Source organism: Nilaparvata lugens, chromosome 13 (genome assembly GCF_014356525.2).
Source record: "Nilaparvata lugens isolate BPH chromosome 13, ASM1435652v1, whole genome shotgun sequence".
In the NCBI taxonomy this organism is placed as follows: Eukaryota; Metazoa; Arthropoda; class Insecta; order Hemiptera; family Delphacidae; genus Nilaparvata; species Nilaparvata lugens.
In genome coordinates, this window is record NC_052516.1 from 4,205,109 (window position 1) to 4,226,901 (window position 21,793).

Here is a 21,793-nt window from a genome sequence, read left to right on the forward strand (position 1 = left end):
AATTGTCTCAAGGTATAGGCCGTATCATATTGTGGTGATACTGTATCATGTGTGTGTTGATACTGTATCATGTGTGTTGATAATTTATCATGTGTGGTTATACTGTATCATTTTGTGGTGATACTGTATCATTTATGATGATACAATAGAGAAAAGATAGCTTAAGCCTGATGAGGTAAGGCCAGACCATATTGAGCGTTTTTTCAGGAGGTTTTTCAAACGCCAACCTTATCAGTTAATAGGAGATCCTGCCCTGCCGACTCTAAAAACACCGTCTGAAAACGCCTGCAAAAACGCTTAATATGGTCTGGCCCTAAGGCCCCAAACTGCACGGACGTCTTCAGAATGCATGGCTTATCATGGTTTACCCCATAAGAAACAATGCATCCGGCTATCGAGCTAAAAAAATAATATTCAGAACGTCAAAGCTGTTCTAATACTTTTTTCTCTCTTTTGTGCTTTGAATAGTATTGATTGATGATGTTAATATCTTGAGATATCGATATGCGGATTTCGCCATTCATTTTTTCTTCAAATTCCGTATCGAAATCATGTATCGCATGACCACCTATTTTATGACCTTCCTATTTAAAAAAATGAAGTTGCATTAAAAATGGTGGATCCAAGATGACGGACCAAATTTTTAAAGTTATGGTAAAATAGTTTTTTTCAATTTGAGTAGGATCCCCAATCCTACCTACCGTCTAATTACCTTTGTTTATGAGATATTAATCCGTTCTCGGACTTATCACCCACTCTGTATCACCACAAAATGATACTGTATCACCACTCATGATACAGTATCATCTCATTTTGATACACAACACCATAATTTGATACAAAACTTTTAAACTTTATATCCCTATACCATGGGATATCTTCTAATTCTATCTTTTCTCCATGGTAAAATAGTGTAATAAAGGACAATAGTGTGGTACAATAGACCTGGCCACATAGTATTTTGATTTGATTTGATTTGATCGGCTAATAAAATTCAATCTATTGTCCGGTTCTGTAAGAAGGGGCTATGTCCCCGTGTGTTGGCGTTTTGCCACTAATGGCGGCTACTAGTGGAGGCCAGTATTGTCCCTGTGTGCAGTGTGCTCTGAGGACAATTATTGGTTTTAGTCTGAATAAAATAATTGAAAAAACACAGTTTTTTCTGTGACAAATATAGAATTGTGTTTTTTCAGTTATGGAGTCCACAATTATAAACAGAACTGTTTATTCAATTAAGGAGAAATTTTACAATATCAATCCTTATTCAACAAATTTTATGAATAAAATAAATTGAAACTTGTGCCACCTGGACCCTGTTCATGAGAAAATACAAGCTTATATTTTTTTAGTGTGTGCTAAAATGCATCAGTTCTTATTGCGCTCATTCTACTAGGGACAACAAATCTGGTACACCATTGGTGTTTGAAAACCATTGAAACAAATTTCAATGCCTCTGCTATAGTGAGGTCCACGTTATAATGGCAGTGGATAAAGATAGAAGTATAGCGATGCCGATTCTCTGCATTAATTAATTATATTTCTACTGTCAAAAACATGATTGGCATCGTTGTGGGCCTAGAAAAGGATAGTACCACCAGCTTTGTCGAATTACACTTTTTCATATCATATACAGTTCAATAATTATTTTCTTAGTCTATATTATGTAAATTCATCTATAATTTTGCTGTATTGTAAGCTATTGTATATAAGTGTATAAGCCAGTATATATTGTAATCTACATAAATAAGATAAATAAGATAGATTGATTGATTGAGTACTTTATTTATGTAGATTACAATATATACTGGCTTATACACTTATATACAATAGCTTACAATACAGCAAAATTATAGATGAATTTACATAATATAGACTAAGAAAATAATTATTGAACTGTATATGATATGAAAAAGTAATTTGTAATATAATAACTATAGATAATTATATTGTTATGCATCTACATAAATTGGCGGAGCTTTGGACATATCAATGTCCATTCTTCGGAAAGAATATTAAAAATATCCTCCCCACTAACTCTCTACCAAACAAGGATAGACAAGGATAGCAAAACCAAAGTTGATCAAATACTGCCATTATAACGTGAACCTTACTATAGTCAATTTATGACTGGGGCTCTATAGATTGGGTGACCTAATTTGAGACTAACCACAATTTTTGAAGAGGGTCATTAGAGAGAATTCAGTCACTCGACTCTTATCTTATCACAACTCCATAAATTCAACCATGTTTCCAAACATATTAACCTACTTTTGACGCTTGGAAGTCTGGAAAATTCTATGAATATTACTATATTGAGGTCCACGTTATAATGGCAGTGTTTGATTAGCAAAAGTATTGCTATCCTTGTCTATCATTCAACAAAGCGGATAGCGCTATCTCTTTCTCGCTTTGCTCTGTTTCCAGATCGTCTTTAAACAATGTAGAATTAATAATTAATTAACAAAATATTTCATCTTAATTATGAAATTATTGAAAAATATAATTTCAAGCTTAATAAAATATAATTGATTATTTTAAACGAGAATGAACAGTTAATATGTGCCATATGCGTGGGTGTTTGCTACACCAGTTATGTTATTTTATTTCAATTTGTTTGTACAATGTTTGTTTTTGGTCGAATAAATTATTATTATTATATTACATCAACTAGCCGTCAGGCTCGCTTCGCTCGCCATATCCGTCTAGCCAGGGGGCTCCGCCCCCTGGACCCCCTATTGGATCGTCCAAGAATGAGATCAGAAGGCTCGCTTCGCTCGCCTGCATTTTTCATTTGAGCATTTTTATCATATGTTAGGGCGATCCAGTCGGGGGTCCAGACTAAACGTCTAGCTAAACGGATATGGCGAGCGAAGCGAGCCTGACGGCTAGTAATATAATATTCCCATGAATAACTCTGATTGAAGTAGCAGTGCCCAATCAATTTTCCCGCGGTAAATACATTTCAATCTTCAACTTGGTGCCATCCTAACAAAGTCAACTCAACTTAATGCCAACCTGACAAAATTATGAATTTAGTTACCAGTTAACAACTGTTTCGAAGAGGTAATCTCTCTAGATTATAGTTCTATATTAACATATGGTATGGACATTTTTCAATTATAATTAAGAGAATAAGAAGAATATACATGCTAAAAGACGAACTTCACACCCTTAAAAACCACCCTTAGAGTTAGAATATTGCCAAAAGATTTCTTAGTGCGCCTCTAAAGGGCCAACTGAACATACCTACCAAATTTGAACGTTTTTGGTCCGGTAGATTTTTAGTTATGCGAGTGAGTGAGTGAGTGAGTGAGTGAGTGAGTGAGTGCCATTTCGCTTTTATATATATAGATAAAAGCGAAATGGCACTCACTCACTGACTGACTGACTGACTCACTCACTCGCAGAACTAAAAATCTACCGGACCAAAAACGTTCAAATTTGGTAGGTATGTTCAGTTGGCCCTTTAGAGGCGCACTAAGAAATATTTTGGCAATATTTCAACTCTAAGGGTTGTTTTTAAGGGTTTAAAGTTCGTCTTTTAGCATGTATATTCTTCTTCTCCCAATCTCATAATTATAATTGAAAAATTCCATATCATATGTTACTATAGAACTATAATCTAGATAGAGTACCTCTTCAAAACAGTTGTTAACTGGCAACTAAAATAATAATTTTGTCAGGTTGAGTTGACTTTGTTAGGTTGAGTTGAGTTGAGTTGACTTTGTTAGGTTGGCACCAAGTTTGAAGATTTAAATGCATTTACCGCGGAAAAATTGATTGGGCACTGCTACTTCAATTCTGGGAATATTATATTATTAGCCGTCAGGCTCGCTTCGCTCGCCATATCCGTTTAGTCTGGACCCCCGACTGGATTGTCCTAACATAAGATAAAAATGCTCAAATGAAAAATGCAGGCGAGCGAAGCGAGCCTGCTGATCTCATTCTCGGACGATCCAGTCGGGGGTCCAGGGGGCGGAGCCCCCTGGCTAGACGGATATGGCGAGCGAAGCGAGCCTGACGGCTAGTATATATAGATAACTCTGTATCAGCTACCGTCTATAGAAGGCATTGACAAGACAGTGAGTATCGGCAACGTTGTTCTGCTATCTTTCTCTACTGCCATTATAACGTGGACCTCACTATAATAGTGAGATTATACTGTCAGCATTAATCGAATGAGAACCACTGATGTAATTTGTGAGGAATTCTGACAGTTTGAGTAGTGAATTTCATTACCTATATCAATTCTATATGTTTAGGAATATTTGTTCTTATTTCTTCTTCTGTGCATATCATGTGAATACTAAATTATGTTGGTACATTTTTTAATTTATCAACTTATTCATTCATATAGAACATATAAGAATCATATTTTCAATTTTCACTGTCACTATTGTGTGCGAAACCAGCTTGAACCAACCGTTAAACAAGAACATATTATGGAGAACTAAAAGACTTGACCTATTTAGAACTATGTGTAGCCTTATCTAAATTTGGGAGAGGAGTAGCACAAGGTTACTTTATTTTTTCTCTCCCTATCATTTTTGATGATGTACTTGTTGTATGAATCAATAAAGAATAAAAATTTGTAAGACCAATAATGTTTCAATAGCTAAAATAGTTGTACACTCATCAGTAAGTCACAATTAAAATTAAAAATCCAGAATAAATGAAATTAGAAGAATGAGAGATGAACAATTGAAACTGAAGTATTTAGTTGGAGGTATGTTTGAATCATATAGGCTAAATATTAAAGTTGATGAGATAAGTTAAGCCAGTTACACATACGCATCGATTTTTGAACATTCGATTTTTTGCAGTCCTCATGAAATTTACCAGATTAAATGAAACTTGGCAAACACATGAACACATTATCGGTTTGCCAAGTTATGTTTAGTTTAATCTGTGTAAGTCGAGTTAAACACACATCGTTTTTTGGACGTACGATGTTTTTCCGTCCTTATGAATTCTACCAGATTAAAAGTAACTTGACAAACATCATCTGTTTAATCTAATGGAATTTATAAGGACGGTTAAAAATCGTACGTCCGAAAATCGATGTGTGTTTAACTCGACTTACACAGATTAAACTAAACATAACTTGGCAAACCGATAATGTGTTCATGTGTTTGCCAAGTTTCATTTAATCTGGTAAATTTCATGAGGACTGCAAAAAATCGAATGTTCAAAAATCGATGCGTGTGTGTAACTAGCTTAACTTATCTCATCAACTTTAATATTTAGCCTATATGATTCAAACAAACCTCCAACTAAATACTTCAGTTTCAATTAATTGTTCATCTCTCATTCTTCTAATTTCATTTATTCTGTATATTTTTAATTTTAATTGTAACTTACTGATGAGTGTACAACTATTTTAGCTATTGAAACATTATTGGTCTTACAAATTTTTATTCTTTATTGATTCATACAACAATTACATCATCAAAAATGATAGGGAGAGAAAAGAATAAGGTAACCTTGTGCTACTCCTCTCCCAAATTTTGATAAGGTTACACATAGTCCGAAATAGGTTAAGTCTTGAAGTTCTTCATAATATGCTCTTGTTTAACGGTTGGTTCAAGCTGGTTTCGCACACAATAGTGACAGTGAAAATTGAAAATATGATTCTCATATGTTCTAATAGTATTATTCATACTCACTCAGCCGAGCTGAGTGGGAATAGTCTAATTATAACTTATGGGAATTATATTTTCACTGTCACTGTTGTATGTGAATCCAGCTTAACAGAGTACCGTATTGGAAGTATTGCTAACATATACAGGGTTGTGCAGAGGAAACGTATGTTTTTCGAACAGCCAGTACTCGTCAACGGGAGAGGGTATTGCCCTGGAACGAATGTTGGCAGACGACCCATACTATGCCATTTCAGTTGCTATGAGCGTTGGAACGTACAACATCGTGTGTTAGCTGTGAAGCAGTTTTTTTTAGAATCAATGAATCTGTAGTCACAGTGCAACGCTTTTTCGTCAATATTTTAGAGTTGAGGGTCGAGGTGCAATGCCCGATCAAAATACTGTACTCCGAAGGGTCACAGAGTTTAGGAGTACTGTATTATTTTATGGCAAATAAATGAATTTGAATTTGTACTAGTTCTGTGATGAAAATGAAACCATCTGGTCTTCCCCGTTCCCCGGAAAGTGTAGACCGAGTCAGAACGGCAGTTGTTACTAGTCCTAGACGATCGACTCGACGACACTGACTCGGTCTACACTTTCAGGAGTACGAACTGAACGGGAAATACCAGGTGGTTTTTTTTTCATCACAGAACTAGTACTCCTAAACTCTGCGACCCATCGGAGTACAGTATTTCGATCGGGCATTGCACCTCGACCCTCAACTCGAAAATATTGACAAAAAGCATTGCACTGTGACTACAGATTCATTGTTTCTAAAAAAATCTGCTTAACAGCAAAAGCACGATGTTGTACGTTCCAACGCTCATAGCAACTGAAATTGCATAGTATGGGTCGTCTGCCAACATTCGTTCCAAGGCCATACCCTCTCCCGTTGACGAGTATTGGCTGTTCGAAAAACATGCGTTTCCTCTGTACAACTCTGTAGTATACCATGAAACGCACTTGAAAAGGCCAATTAGAAGTTGTAGGAATTATATTTTCACTGTCACTGTTGTAAAGTATGTGAATCCAGTTTTATTCGTTTTAATATATTATTCTATTGCTTATTTATTCAACCTGCAACGGTATTTATAAATGAAACATGTATAACTGAGAAATGTAATTATAAATTTGTTTAATATTCTATATTATATTTTCAGTGTTATGCTGTGCGAACTGTATTCTCAGGAGAGCCCTTATTGAAAATGGATAGGTGTGCCACATGTGAGTAAAAAGTTGAGAAATCAACATTATTTCATTTTTAAAATAGTCTGATATCAGTCGCTACTTATAAAGCTGCGTACAGATATACGCGTCTCCAACCCGCTCCGCGCAAGCTCCGCCCTCGTTCTGCCATCGCTCTGCAATCGCTCCGCCCCCGATCTGCAGTCGCACCGATAATGAACGTTACGGGAGATGTTAGCTCTTCTCGCGTTCCACTCTTGCTCCCCGGTCGATCATCAATCGCTCTGCTCGAGTGACGTTCGGTTGCGGAGCAGAGTGACAGTCTGTACGCACCTTCATAGTTATTAGCCTATTGAGAGTTCCACTTAATTTTGTCTAACATAGGTTGAATGGGATTGATTGATTGATTGATTGAGTACTCTATTTATGTAGATTACAATATATACTGGCTTATACACTTATATACAATAGCTTACAATACAGCAAAATTATAGATGAATTTACATAATATAGACTAAGAAAATAATTATTGAACTGTATATGATATGAAAAAGCAGTTTGTAATATAATAACTATAGATAATAACCATATTGTTATGCATCTACATAAATTGGCGGAGCTTTGGACATATCAATGTCCATTCTTCGGAAACAATATTAAAAATATCCTCCCCACTAACTCTCTACCAAAAAAAAAAATATTGGCCCATGTGGGAAGGAGAGATGTTAGGAATATTGCTACTTTCAAGATAATCTTACCAAGTAACTTTATCACAATATTGTATTGGGTTGCTAGGTACAATCATAGAGAAACAATAGCGTAAGCAGATATCCCATGGTATAGGGCGTTTATGTCGCAACTTTTACTGTTATCTCAAGTCGATTACTATCGATTATTGTAGATTTTTACTGTTTTGTTGGGGTGAGTGAACGGCACACTATGAGAGACTATCAGCGCCATAAAGCTTCACGGGAAAGAAATACATGGACTATCGGCTTGAGATAACAGTAAAAGTTGCGACATAAACGCCCTTATACCATGGGATATCTACTTAAGCTATTGTTTCTCTATGGTACAATATATTCCCCAACGTTGAGAAACTACTATAGTGTGTTCCCCGTTATAATGACTGTATTTGATTAACATTGGTGTTGCTGTCCTCGTCTATCATTCGACAAAGCAGATAGTGATATCCTTTTAACGACTATTTATATAGTGAGGTCCCCGTTTTAATGGCTGTATTTGGTTAACATTGCTTGCTATCCTCGTCTATCATTCGACAAAGCAGATAATGCTGTCCTTTTCTAGCTCCGCAACGTTGCCTCAAGCTAAACTCACACTTATGCGGCTCAGGTCGAGAAGAGACACGACTCTAGTGGAGAGCTTGTGTTTCTAAATGGTGACACACAGACCAGTTGATTCTAGTCTCCGCGACTGTCACCATTTGAAAACACATGCTCGCGACTTGATTCTAGTCTCTTCTCGACCTGAGTCGCTTAAGTTTTTGTCGTTTATAGTTTTTCAACAATTTAGAAATGTAATTAATTGAATATTTAATTAACCTGAATTATGAAAATGCATCATTTGATCATTGAAAAATATATTTCCTTGACGAATGATAAATATAATTGTGTATACTAGACAAGAATGAGCAGTTGATATTACATCAGATATACCGGTATCAGATATTTATAGAAGGCAGTGAACGGCAGAGAATCGGTGACGGTGTTCCTCTATCTTTTTTCACTGCCATTAAAACGTATACCTCATTATAGAGCTGCTGTGGGCTATCAGGTGTAGTGAGATTCACGTTGTAATGGCAGTGCAATGATAGGAGGGCATTATTGTCACTTTTACTTTTCTGAAGGTTAGGGTCTGCCAAAGACTTGTGTTGTAGTTGGGAGGGGTCTGAAATTGCAAGTGAAGTAAATTCTTATGGTGGGGAGTCCCTTACGGAAAGGTATAAATATATAATTTGAGCCGTCACTAGGCCTCAGGACTGTCTATACTTCAGCCGGGACTGACAGTTGAACATGCCCATCCGATAACACGGGAGTGACCTGGCTAAAAACTTATGTTGGTAACCGGGTCTGAACCCGGGACTTCTAGGCTGCTACGCAAGCACTATAGTGAGGTCCACTTTATAATGACAGTATTTGATCAACTTCGGTTCTGCTATCCTTGTCTATCATTCGACAAAGCCGGTGGTACTATCCTTTTCTAGGTCCACAACAATGACAATTATGTTTTTGACGGTGTAGGAATATACGACCATTATAACGTGGACCATACTATAGACCACTGATCACTCCGAAATTGCAAGTTTTAAGCGTTACTAAATTGGAATATAGCCAAGTATTTATTGATTTAATTTATGACTGATGTCATAATGAAGTAGCTGGGTTTTTAGGTTTGAAACCTTAGGCTAGGCACACACCAGTTAGTCAAGACAAGACACGTTTAGTCACAATACTTCACATAGTTCCTTATGAAGACATGTCTAATTGCAATGACTAATCGGTGTGTGTTGCTCCATAAGTAACTATGTCAAGTATTGTGACTAAACGTGACTAGTCTTGTCTTGACTAATCGGTGTGTGCCCACCCTTACGGTGCAGTCATATTGAGAGCGATCTGTAATCCCATGAGTTTCTATATCTGTATCTAAGATGTGCGATCTATATATAGATATATAAACCCATGGAATCGCAGACTTGTCTCAATGTAGCCGCATCCTTATATATACACATTCATCATATGTTATTTACAATAGACAAATGGCAAAGGTAACTTATTAAGAAATAAAGTTTGAAATGAGAAACGTTTGCAGAAAAGGTTTAATTTTATCAATAGAGGATTTTTAAGTACAATAATTTTAATAATTCAAGTTTACAAAAAGCGTATGAAAGCTTGGTGAAAAAATGTTTCTAAGTTTCAATAATAGTTGGCCTCCACATCACCCCTTCTAGCCTACCCGTTCCACCACATTTTGAAAAACAATTATAATTATTATTTACCAATATTATTATAATAAATTTACAAAAACAATTTATAACAATTCAACAATTATTATTCTTCAACAGCTTTTCAAAAATTAACATAATATATTTTCAAATTATTTATAACAAATTATCAATAATATAAAAAAAGTTCCTTGACAATTTTAATAAAATAAAATGGCATCCACAACACCCATTCTAGCAAAACCGTTCCACCACATTTATATTTCTTATAAATATTATTATTGTAATGATAAATTTACAAAATATGTTTTTCAACAATTTATAACAACAAATCAACAATTCTTTAAGAGTGTGACAATTTACAACATTTTTTTAAATTTATAACAATCTAATGATATTTTTCAACAGCTTAAGGCAATATAAATTGAGTATTTTTTCCAAATAATAACAATTTTGCAATATTCTTTAACAAAAATAATTCTCTAGACAATTTTAATACTATAAAATGGCCTCCACAACACCCCTTCTAGCCTACCCGTTCCACCACAATTGATAAAAAATCATATATTATCTATTAATATTATCATTGTAATTATAAATTTACAAAAAGCTTATGTGCAATTTAACAAAAAAAAATTAATACAATTCAACATTTTTTTGACAGCTTGTTACAATTAAATAACAATTTAACAATATTATTCAACAGCTTTTGAAAATTAACAAAACAATTTACTATGCAACTTTAATAAAATGAAATGGCCTCCACAACACCCCTTCTAGCCTACCCGTTCCACCATAGAATGAGCAGTTGATATTACATCAGATATACCGGTATCAGATATTTATAGAAGGCAGTGAACGGCAGAGAATCGGTGACGGTGTTCCTCTATCTTTTTTCACTGCCATTAAAACGTATACCTCATTATAGAGCTGCTGTGGGCTATCAGGTGTAGTGAGATTCACGTTGTAATGGCAGTGCAATGATAGGAGGGCATTATTGTCACTTTTACTTTTCTGAAGGTTAGGGTCTGCCAAAGACTTGTGTTGTAGTTGGGAGGGGTCTGAAATTGCAAGTGAAGTAAATTCTTATGGTGGGGAGTCCCTTACGGAAAGGTATAAATATATAATTTGAGCCGTCACTAGGCCTCAGGACTGTCTATACTTCAGCCGTGACTGACAGTTGAACATGCCCATCCGATAACACGGGAGTGACCTGGCTAAAAACTTATGTTGGTAACCGGGTCTGAACCCGGGACTTCTAGGCTGCTACGCAAGCACTATAGTGAGGTCCACTTTATAATGACAGTATTTGATCAACTTCGGTTCTGCTATCCTTGTCTATCATTCGACAAAGCCGGTGGTACTATCCTTTTCTAGGTCCACAACAATGACAATTATGTTTTTGACGGTGTAGGAATATACGACCATTATAACGTGGACCATACTATAGACCACTGATCACTCCGAAATTGCAAGTTTTAAGCGTTACTAAATTGGAATATAGCCAAGTATTTATTGATTTAATTTATGACTGATGTCATAATGAAGTAGCTGGGTTTTTAGGTTTGAAACCTTAGGCTAGGCACACACCAGTTAGTCAAGACAAGACACGTTTAGTCACAATACTTCACATAGTTCCTTATGAAGACATGTCTAATTGCAATGACTAATCGGTGTGTGTTGCTCCATAAGTAACTATGTCAAGTATTGTGACTAAACGTGACTAGTCTTGTCTTGACTAATCGGTGTGTGCCCACCCTTACGGTGCAGTCATATTGAGAGCGATCTGTAATCCCATGAGTTTCTATATCTGTATCTAAGATGTGCGATCTATATATAGATATATAAACCCATGGAATCGCAGACTTGTCTCAATGTAGCCGCATCCTTATATATACACATTCATCATATGTTATTTACAATAGACAAATGGCAAAGGTAACTTATTAAGAAATAAAGTTTGAAATGAGAAACGTTTGCAGAAAAGGTTTAATTTTATCAATAGAGGATTTTTAAGTACAATAATTTTAATAATTCAAGTTTACAAAAAGCGTATGAAAGCTTGGTGAAAAAATGTTTCTAAGTTTCAATAATAGTTGGCCTCCACATCACCCCTTCTAGCCTACCCGTTCCACCACATTTTGAAAAACAATTATAATTATTATTTACCAATATTATTATAATAAATTTACAAAAACAATTTATAACAATTCAACAATTATTATTCTTCAACAGCTTTTCAAAAATTAACATAATATATTTTCAAATTATTTATAACAATTTATCAATAATATAAAAAAAGTTCCTTGACAATTTTAATAAAATAAAATGGCATCCACAACACCCATTCTAGCAAAACCGTTCCACCACATTTATATTTCTTATAAATATTATTATTGTAATGATAAATTTACAAAATATGTTTTTCAACAATTTATAACAACAAATCAACAATTCTTTAAGAGTGTGACAATTTACAACATTTTTTTAAATTTATAACAATCTAATGATATTTTTCAACAGCTTAAGGCAATATAAATTGAGTATTTTTTCCAAATAATAACAATTTTGCAATATTCTTTAACAAAAATAATTCTCTAGACAATTTTAATACTATAAAATGGCCTCCACAACACCCCTTCTAGCCTACCCGTTCCACCACAATTGATAAAAAATCATATATTATCTATTAATATTATCATTGTAATTATAAATTTACAAAAAGCTTATGTGCAATTTAACAAAAAAAAATTAATACAATTCAACATTTTTTTGACAGCTTGTTACAATTAAATAACAATTTAACAATATTATTCAACAGCTTTTGAAAATTAACAAAACAATTTACTATGCAACTTTAATAAAATGAAATGGCCTCCACAACACCCCTTCTAGCCTACCCGTTCCACCATAATTAAAAAAATCATATTATTATCAATCAATTTCCATTGCAATTATAAATTTACAAAAAGCTTATGACAATTTAACAAAAATAATTTTTTCAATAATTAATACAATTCAACATTTTTTTGACAGCTTTTTACAATTAAAAAAAAATATTTTTCTCGATAATACTCATAACAATTTAACAATATTACTTAACAGCTTTTGAAAATTTACAAAACAATTTTCTATACAACTTTATTAAAATAAAATGGCCTCCACAACACCCCTTCTAGCCTACCCGTTCCACCATAATTGAAAAAAATCATATATTATCAATCAATATTATCATTGTAATTATAAATTTACAAAATAATTTATTCAATAATTTAATACAATTTAACATTTTTTTGACAGCTTGTTACAATTAAACAAAATTTTTTTTCTCAATAATACTCATAACAATTTAACAATATTATTTAACAGCTTTTGAAAATAAACAAAACAATTTTCTAGACAACTTTAATAAAATAAAATGGCCTCCACAACACCCCTTCTAGCCTACCCGTTCCACCACATTTATATTTCTTATAAATATTATTATTGTAATGATAAATTTACAAAATATGTTTTTCAACAATTTATAACAACAAATCAACAATTCTTTAAGAGTGTGACAATTTACAACATTTTTTTAAATTTATAACAATCTAATGATATTTTTCAACAGCTTAAGGCAATATAAATTGAGTATTTTTTCCAAATAATAACAATTTTGCAATATTCTTTAACAAAAATAATTCTCTAGACAATTTTAATACTATAAAATGGCCTCCACAACACCCCTTCTAGCCTACCCGTTCCACCACAATTGATAAAAAATCATATATTATCTATTAATATTATCATTGTAATTATAAATTTACAAAAAGCTTATGTGCAATTTAACAAAAAAAAATTAATACAATTCAACATTTTTTTGACAGCTTGTTACAATTAAATAACAATTTAACAATATTATTCAACAGCTTTTGAAAATTAACAAAACAATTTACTATGCAACTTTAATAAAATGAAATGGCCTCCACAACACCCCTTCTAGCCTACCCGTTCCACCATAATTAAAAAAATCATATTATTATCAATCAATTTCCATTGCAATTATAAATTTACAAAAAGCTTATGACAATTTAACAAAATAATTTTTTCAATAATTTAATACAATTCAACATTTTTTTGACAGCTTTTTACAATTAAAAAAAAATATTTTTCTCGATAATACTCATAACAATTTAACAATATTACTTAACAGCTTTTGAAAAATTTACAAAACAATTTTCTATACAACTTTATTAAAATAAAATGGCCTCCACAACACCCCTTCTAGCCTACCCGTTCCACCATAATTGAAAAAAATATATATTATATATCAATATTATCATTGTAATTATAAATTTACAAAATAATTTTTTCAATAATTTAATACAATTTAACATTTTTTTGACAGCTTGTTACAATTAAACAAAATTTTTTCTCAATAATACTCATAACAATATAACAATATTATTTAACAGCTTTTGGAAATTTACAAAACAATTTTCTAGACAACTTTAATAAAATAAAATGGCCTCCACAACACCCCTTCTAGCCTACCCGTTCCACCATAATTGAAAAAAATCATATATTATCATTGTGATTATAAATTTACAAAATAATTTTTTCAATAATTTAATACAATTCAACATTTTTTCGACAGCTTGTTACAATCAAACAAAATATTTTTCTCGATAATACTAATAACAATTTAACAATATTATTCAACAGTTTTTGAAAATTTACAAAACAATTTTCTAGACAACTTTAATAAAATAAAATGGCCTCCACAACACCCCTTTCTAGCCTACCCGTTCCACCATAATAGAAAAAATCATACATTATCAATCAATATTATCATCGTAATTATAAATTTACAAAATAATTTTTTCAATAATTTAATACAATTCAACATTTTTTGACAGCAGGTTACAATTAAACAAAATATTCTTCTCAATTACAATTATTTACAAAATATTTTTTTCAATTACATTCAACATTAATTTTAATTTTTGTTATTAATTCAACATTTTTTTGACAGCTTGTTACAATTAAACAAAATGTTTTTCTCAATAATACTAATAACAATTTAACAATATTATTTAACAGCTTTTGAAAAATTTACAAAACAATTTTCTAGACAACTTAAATAGAATAAAATGGCCTCCACAACACCCCTTCTAGCCTACCCGTTCCACCATAATTGAAATATATATATATTATATATCAATATTATCATTGTAATTATAAATTTACAAAATAATTTTTTCAATAATTTAATACAATTCAACATTTTTTTGACAGCTTGTTACAATCAAACAAAATATTTTTCTCGATAATACTAATAACAATTTAACAATATTATTCAACAGCTTTTGAAAATTTACAAAACAATTTTTTAGACAACTCAAATAAAATAAAATGGCCTCAAGAACACCTCTTCAAGCCAATCCTTTCCACCACATTTTGAAAAACAATTATATTATGTATCATCGTTTATAAATTCACAAATAATTTAACATTTTATAACAATTCAATATCGATATTTTATAAATTTACAAATAATTCAACATTTTATAACAATTTTTTAACAGCTTTTCAATAATTAACTTATTTTCAAATAATTTATAACAATTTATGAATATTATTCAACAGCTCATAACAATTAAACAAAAAAAATATTTCAATAATTTTTAGAAAAATTTTGGCTTCCACAACACCCTTTATAGTAGTCAACCGTTCCACCTTAATATAATTTTCCAATTGAAAAATTTACAATTCAATCAATAAGACTCTGAAGCAGTTATAGAACCAGTTGTGTTTTATGAAGCAGAGACCTCAATATAATTTTCCAATTGAAAAATTTACAATTCAATCAATAAGACTCTGAAACAGTTATAGAACCAGTTGTGCTATATGAAGCAGAGACATGGGTTTTAACAAAGAAAGCTAAATATTATTGAATATTTGGGAGCGAAAGGTTTTGAGAATGATTTTTGGCCCAGTATATATGTTAATGGTGAATGACGAATACAATCGAATCAAGAGATGCTTGATCTATAGTTTTTTCCTTATGTCTTTCTCTCTATTTTTAAGTTTTTTTGTAAAGTGCTTATTGTATTTTTTTTGATTGGGGAGCAATTTTTGGGTTTTCCCGTGTGCTCCCATATTGTTGTAAATAAATAAATAAATAAATAAATAAATTGATCTGTAAGAAGATATGTCACATTGTTGACGAGTTTTTGAGTTGGCGTTAAAGTTAGTTGAGAGGATGAGTGACTCAAACGTTGGAGGAAAGGTCTTCAGAAACAACCCAGAAGGGAGAAGGCTGAGAGGACATCCGCTAAGCGTTGACTGGAGGATGTGGAGGAAGCTGGATGTCAGAGGATGGAGACGTAAATAGAGATGAGTGGAGAGGCTTCGTGGAGGAGGCCAAGGCTCTGAAGGATAGATAGTAGACTCTGAAAGTAGTAAGACTCGGAAGTTCCAGGCCTAGAATATACTAATCACTAGACAAAAAATTATTAATAACTAGCATAATATTTATGAGACACAAGTAATAACACATAATATCACAAGTATGTGATATTATACTTATATTTATGATGCATCTTAATTATTATTAAGATATTTTATCAATATAGATATCATGAATATAAATATCATTTGTAATAAACACAATATTACAAGTTGATATGTTTTTCTTTTCAATAAACTTATAACAAAGATATAATAACACTTATTGTTATTATGTCTGGTCTCAATATTTTATTGAGTTCAATTAAAAACTTGAATTTTCAATATTGAACACAAAAAGTTCCAGTTGAATGAAATATTAGTGGATGAGGATGAATGATATGTTGCAATGGAAGATGATGAATTTATCTAATTAGAATTTCTATTAGTTTGAATACTACTGAAGATGGAACTAATAACGCATTTAAACTAATGAACTATCAAACCACCAATTTAGCTTGCACAAACCTAGGCGCCTCATAATGCAGAGAAAATCTCAACTTGCAACAAATAATCTCCACATATTCTGCATGCAATACAAAACAGTCAAAGCTTGGAATACACTCTGGATACAATACAAAACATTCAAAGCATGGAATACACTCTGTTTACAATACAGTCAAAGCATGCACTAAAAATACAATGTAGATTTTGATCCATCTGAAAAGAGAAACTCCAGGTAACCTGAAAAATACTCAAGAAACAGTGCAATTGATTGATAATATTGAATATTTGAAAAATACAGGTTGAATTTTAGTACACTTAGAAAAATTAGAGAAGTGAAGCTGAAATAAATGCCTGAAAAATATTCAAAGAACAGATGAAAATTACAAAGCAATGTAACTAAATTTGAGAACAATTAAACACAGTTTAAATTGGTGAATTGTGGTAAAATTAGAAAAGATACACTGAAAAAAATACCTGAAACATTTAAGGAACAGATGGATTGAGTGCAATATTTTTGAAATTTACAAAACAATGTAACTAAATAAATAAACAGATAAACACAGGTTAAATTGATAAGTTGTTGTGCACTTGGAAATAGATGAGAAGAAAAGTTGTAAAAATACCTGAAACATATTCAAGGATCACAAGGTTGAGTGCAATAACTTTGAAATTTACAAGACAATGCAACTAAATTTAAAAACAGATAGACACAGGTTAAATTAATTAATTAAATAAAACTATCAAAGAATAGCTTTAATCCCCCCATTCCCCTGCCAACCAGCAAAGGCTGGAGGAAATTTGAATGAACATATCTTATGGCAACTTAAAACTATCAACTTATTAACTAAGATTAGTGATAAATTTTGCCCCAAAACTATCATAGGATAGCTTTGATCCCCCCCTTCCCCTGCCAACCAGCAAAGGCTGGAGGCAATTTGTATGAAAATATCTTATGGCAACTTAAAACTATCAACTTATTAACTAAGATTAGTGATAAATTTTGCCCCAAAACTATCAAAGGATATCTTTGATCCCCCCGTTCCCCTGCCAACCAGCAAAGGCTGGAGGCAATTTGAATGAACATATAGCAACTTAAAACTATCAACTTATTAACTAAGATAAGTGATAAATTTTGCCCCAAAACTATCAAAGGATAGCTTTGATCCCCCCATTCCCCTGCCAACCAGCAAAGGCTGGAGGCTATATTTTCCCTTCCCCGCCAACTAGCAAAGGCTAGAGGCTATATTTTCCCTTCCCCGCCAACTAGCAAAGGCTAGAGGCTTCACCCCGCCAACTAGCAAAGGCTAGAGACTATACTTAATATCACTCCAGCCTCAGATATAAACGTATTTTTCTTAATTCTAATTCTTAAGACAGATAATTCTCACACCCCCATCCCTAAGTTTGCTGAAGGCACTACAATCTAATATTTGCATCGCCAGTCTCATAGAACAAGTCAGACCAGGCCACAGTGTAACAGTACCACCTGCTCATCAAATTAGTGCTGTACTGAGCCCGCAACCATCATGAAAAAGCTGTGGCACCACCACAAAGGGCACTGATCAGAAATGTAATAGTCGACTGACAACTGCAAATATCCTACAGGGACCCTGACAACTCAAACCCTATTCAAGGTGATTTTCTTACTCCACAGCCATCCATAAACCACAATCTAACAGTAGCACATGTTCGTCCAGTTGTTGGCACGCGGAAATGCAATCTGCAGGTCAGTTGACTCTAACTTGAAAGCACCCATTGGACTCAGAACCAACCGGATAGAACATGGCACTGCCGAAAGGGTCGGGATGAACTGTGTCATAATAGTAACCACCATAAACATCCCAGCCCTAGCTTGATATCTGTGTTAGAATAGGGAAGTGTTAGAGAATTCTATCCTGTCTTGACTACTGATAATATGGTTACCAGATATCTCATACCACATCCAGTGATCCACATGTCCACTTTGGTAGTAGAGCTGCTCTCCAATGCATTGAATATCTGGTGGCATCTCCATTATAATTCACATGTATCTCCACAATATTGTTTGTTTAGTTGTTCATCAATCCTGCTGAAAATGACAAAACTTTCATTGATAATCTTATACACAATTGATTGAAGGTTAACTGTTAATTTAAATAACAAAATTCAATAGATATAGTGCCAAGTAGAATTATCAAACTTGGTTCAATAAATATTTCACCATACATTGTTAAAGATGAATAATATTAAAAAATTGCCATGACTTGATATTAAATTGTGTCACAAAAAAGGATCTAGTAAATATTGAATAAAGATACAAATTTAAAAATCTTGATATTAAAAAAAGATATTATTTAATCTAATGTAATCTAATTATTTAATCTATCCAATCTATTATTTATTCTCTCTATTTATAATTTTGATATTATTCAAAAACACTTGATATTAAATTGTGTCACAAAAAAGGAACTAGTGAATATTGAATAAAGATACAAACTGAAAAAATTCGAATATGCTTTACAAATTGTCTAGGAACAATAAGAATTGATAATTCCAAACAAAAAATAAATTAATGAGATATAATATCATGGAGCTTGAGTCTGGATATCTGGATGAGTAAAAATCAATGAAAGAGTCTACTAACCTTTTAAAAAATATCTACAATGGTGCACTTGGATTCATTTGGTAGGCTAAGCTGCAACAAACTTGTAAAGCACTTACAAAACAAAGCAATTTTATATAATGTAGATAAACAGTTACAAATCTTAACTTGGACTGAACTAAGAGAATACCTGAATCAACAGGAGTGTATGTTTGTACAAGACAGTATCAATAAGAGTTTCTTACTCTCAATGATACTCATTAGAGAACCCTTGAATTTCTCAAGAATATCTCTAATTTTAAAGTATCAAAAAATGATGATAAATAGTTGCTAATCATAGATTGAACTTATCACTAAACTAAGGACCGCCAGGCGTGAATGTTGTACTCTACAGTATCTATGAGAGTCTCTCACCCCGCCAACTAGCAAAGGCTAGAGGCTTAACCCCGCCAACTAGCAAAGGCTAGAGGCTTCACCCCGCCAACTAGCAAAGGCTAGAGGCTTAACCCCGCCAACTAGCAAAGGCTAGAGGCTATATTTCACATACTTCAATCTTAATTCTCAACTTATATTTGTATTTTCTAAATACTAAAACTAAAATGCATGCAATTTAAGACTGTAGATGAGGCTAGAGGCTTCGTTTTCCCATCCCCCGCCAACTAGCAAAGGCTAGAGGCTAACCCCGCCAACTAGCAAAGGCTAGAGGCTATATTTTCCCTTCCCCGCCAACTAGCAAAGGCTAGAGGCTTCACCCCGCCAACTAGCAAAGGCTAGAGACTATACTTAATATCACTCCAGCCTCAGATATAAACGTATTTTTCTTAATTCTAATTCTTAAGACAGATAATTCTCACACCCCCATCCCTAAGTTTGCTGAAGGCACTACAATCTAATATTTGCATCGCCAGTCTCATAGAACAAGTCAGACCAGGCCACAGTGTAACAGTACCACCTGCTCATCAAATTAGTGCTGTACTGAGCCCGCAACCATCATGAAAAAGCTGTGGCACCACCACAAAGGGCACTGATCAGAAATGTAATAGTCGACTGACAACTGCAAATATCCTACAGGGACCCTGACAACTCAAACCCTATTCAAGGTGATTTTCTTACTCCACAGCCATCCATAAACCACAATCTAACAGTAGCACATGTTCGTCCAGTTGTTGGCACGCGGAAATGCGATCTGCAGGTCAGTTGACTCTAACTTGAAAGCACCCATTGGACTCAGAACCAACCGGATAGAACAAGGCACTGCCGAAGGGGTCGGGATGAACTGTGTCATAATAGTAACCACCATAAACATCCCGGCCCTAGCTTGATATCTGTGTTAGAATAGGGAAGTGTTAGAGAATTCTAACCTGTCTAGACTACTGATAATATGGTTACCAGATATCTCATACCACATCCAGTGATCCACATCTCCACTTTGGTAGTAGAGCTGCTCTCCAATGCATTGAATAGCTGGTGGCATCTCCATTATAATTCACATGTATCTCCACAATATTGTTTGTTTAGTTGTTCATCAATCCTGCTGAAAATGACAAAACTTTCATTGATAATCTTATACACAATTGATTGAAGGTTAACTGTTAATTTAAATAACAAAATTCAATAGATATAGTGCCAAGTAGAATTATCAAACTTGGTTCAATAAATATTTCACCATACATTGTTAAAGATGAATAATATTAAAAAATTGCCATGACTTGATATTAAATTGTGTCACAAAAAAGGAACTAGTGAATATTGAATAAAGATACAAATTTAAAAATCTTGATATTAAAAAAAGATATTATTTAATCTAATGTAATCTAATTATTTAATCTATCCAATCTATTATTTATTCTCTCTATTTATAATTTTGATATTATTCAAAAACACTTGATATTAAATTGTGTCACAAAAAAGGAACTAGTGAATATTGAATAAAGATACAAACTGAAAAAATTCGAATATGCTTTACAAATTGTCTAGGAACAATAAGAATTGATAATTCCAAACAAAAAATAAATTAATGAGATATAATATCATGGAGCTTGAGTCTGGATATCTGGATGAGTAAAAATCAATGAAAGAGTCTACTAACCTTTTAAAAAATATCTACAATGGTGCACTTGGATTCATTTGGTAGGCTAAGCTGCAACAAACTTGTAAAGCACTTACAAAACAAAGCAATTTTATATAATGTAGATAAACAGTTACAAATCTTAACTTGGACTGAACTAAGAGAATACCTGAATCAACAGGAGTGTATGTTTGTACAAGACAGTATCAATAAGAGTTTCTTACTCTCAATGATACTCATTAGAGAACCCTTGAATTTCTCAAGAATATCTCTAATTTTAAAGTATCAAAAAATGATGATAAATAGTTGCTAATCATAGATTGAACTTATCACTAAACTAAGGACCGCCAGGCGTGAATGTTGTACTCTACAGTATCTATGAGAGTCTCTCACTCTTAAAGATACTTAGTATCACT

General features: G+C 32.9%; 1 protein-coding gene and 1 long non-coding RNA gene across 3 annotated transcripts in view; one reads left to right on the plus strand and one right to left on the minus strand.

Annotated features, from left to right (window-relative positions):
* Window positions 1-21,793, plus strand: part of LOC111054980 (uncharacterized protein YJR142W-like) — a 121,403-nt gene that overhangs the window by 17,041 nt on the left and 82,569 nt on the right. For both annotated transcript variants that reach the window (XM_039439612.1, XM_039439611.1), the window contains one exon: window positions 6,803-6,866. In XM_039439612.1, the coding sequence (XP_039295546.1) occupies window positions 6,803-6,866 (64 nt within the window). The remainder of the gene's footprint in view (window positions 1-6,802; window positions 6,867-21,793) is intronic.
* On the minus strand, window positions 17,979-21,752 carry LOC120353982. Its single transcript, XR_005572716.1, has 3 exons — window positions 21,399-21,752; window positions 20,713-20,843; window positions 17,979-18,793 (listed from the first exon to the last, which is right to left on the minus strand). It is a non-coding gene; the product is annotated as an uncharacterized LOC120353982 (long non-coding RNA).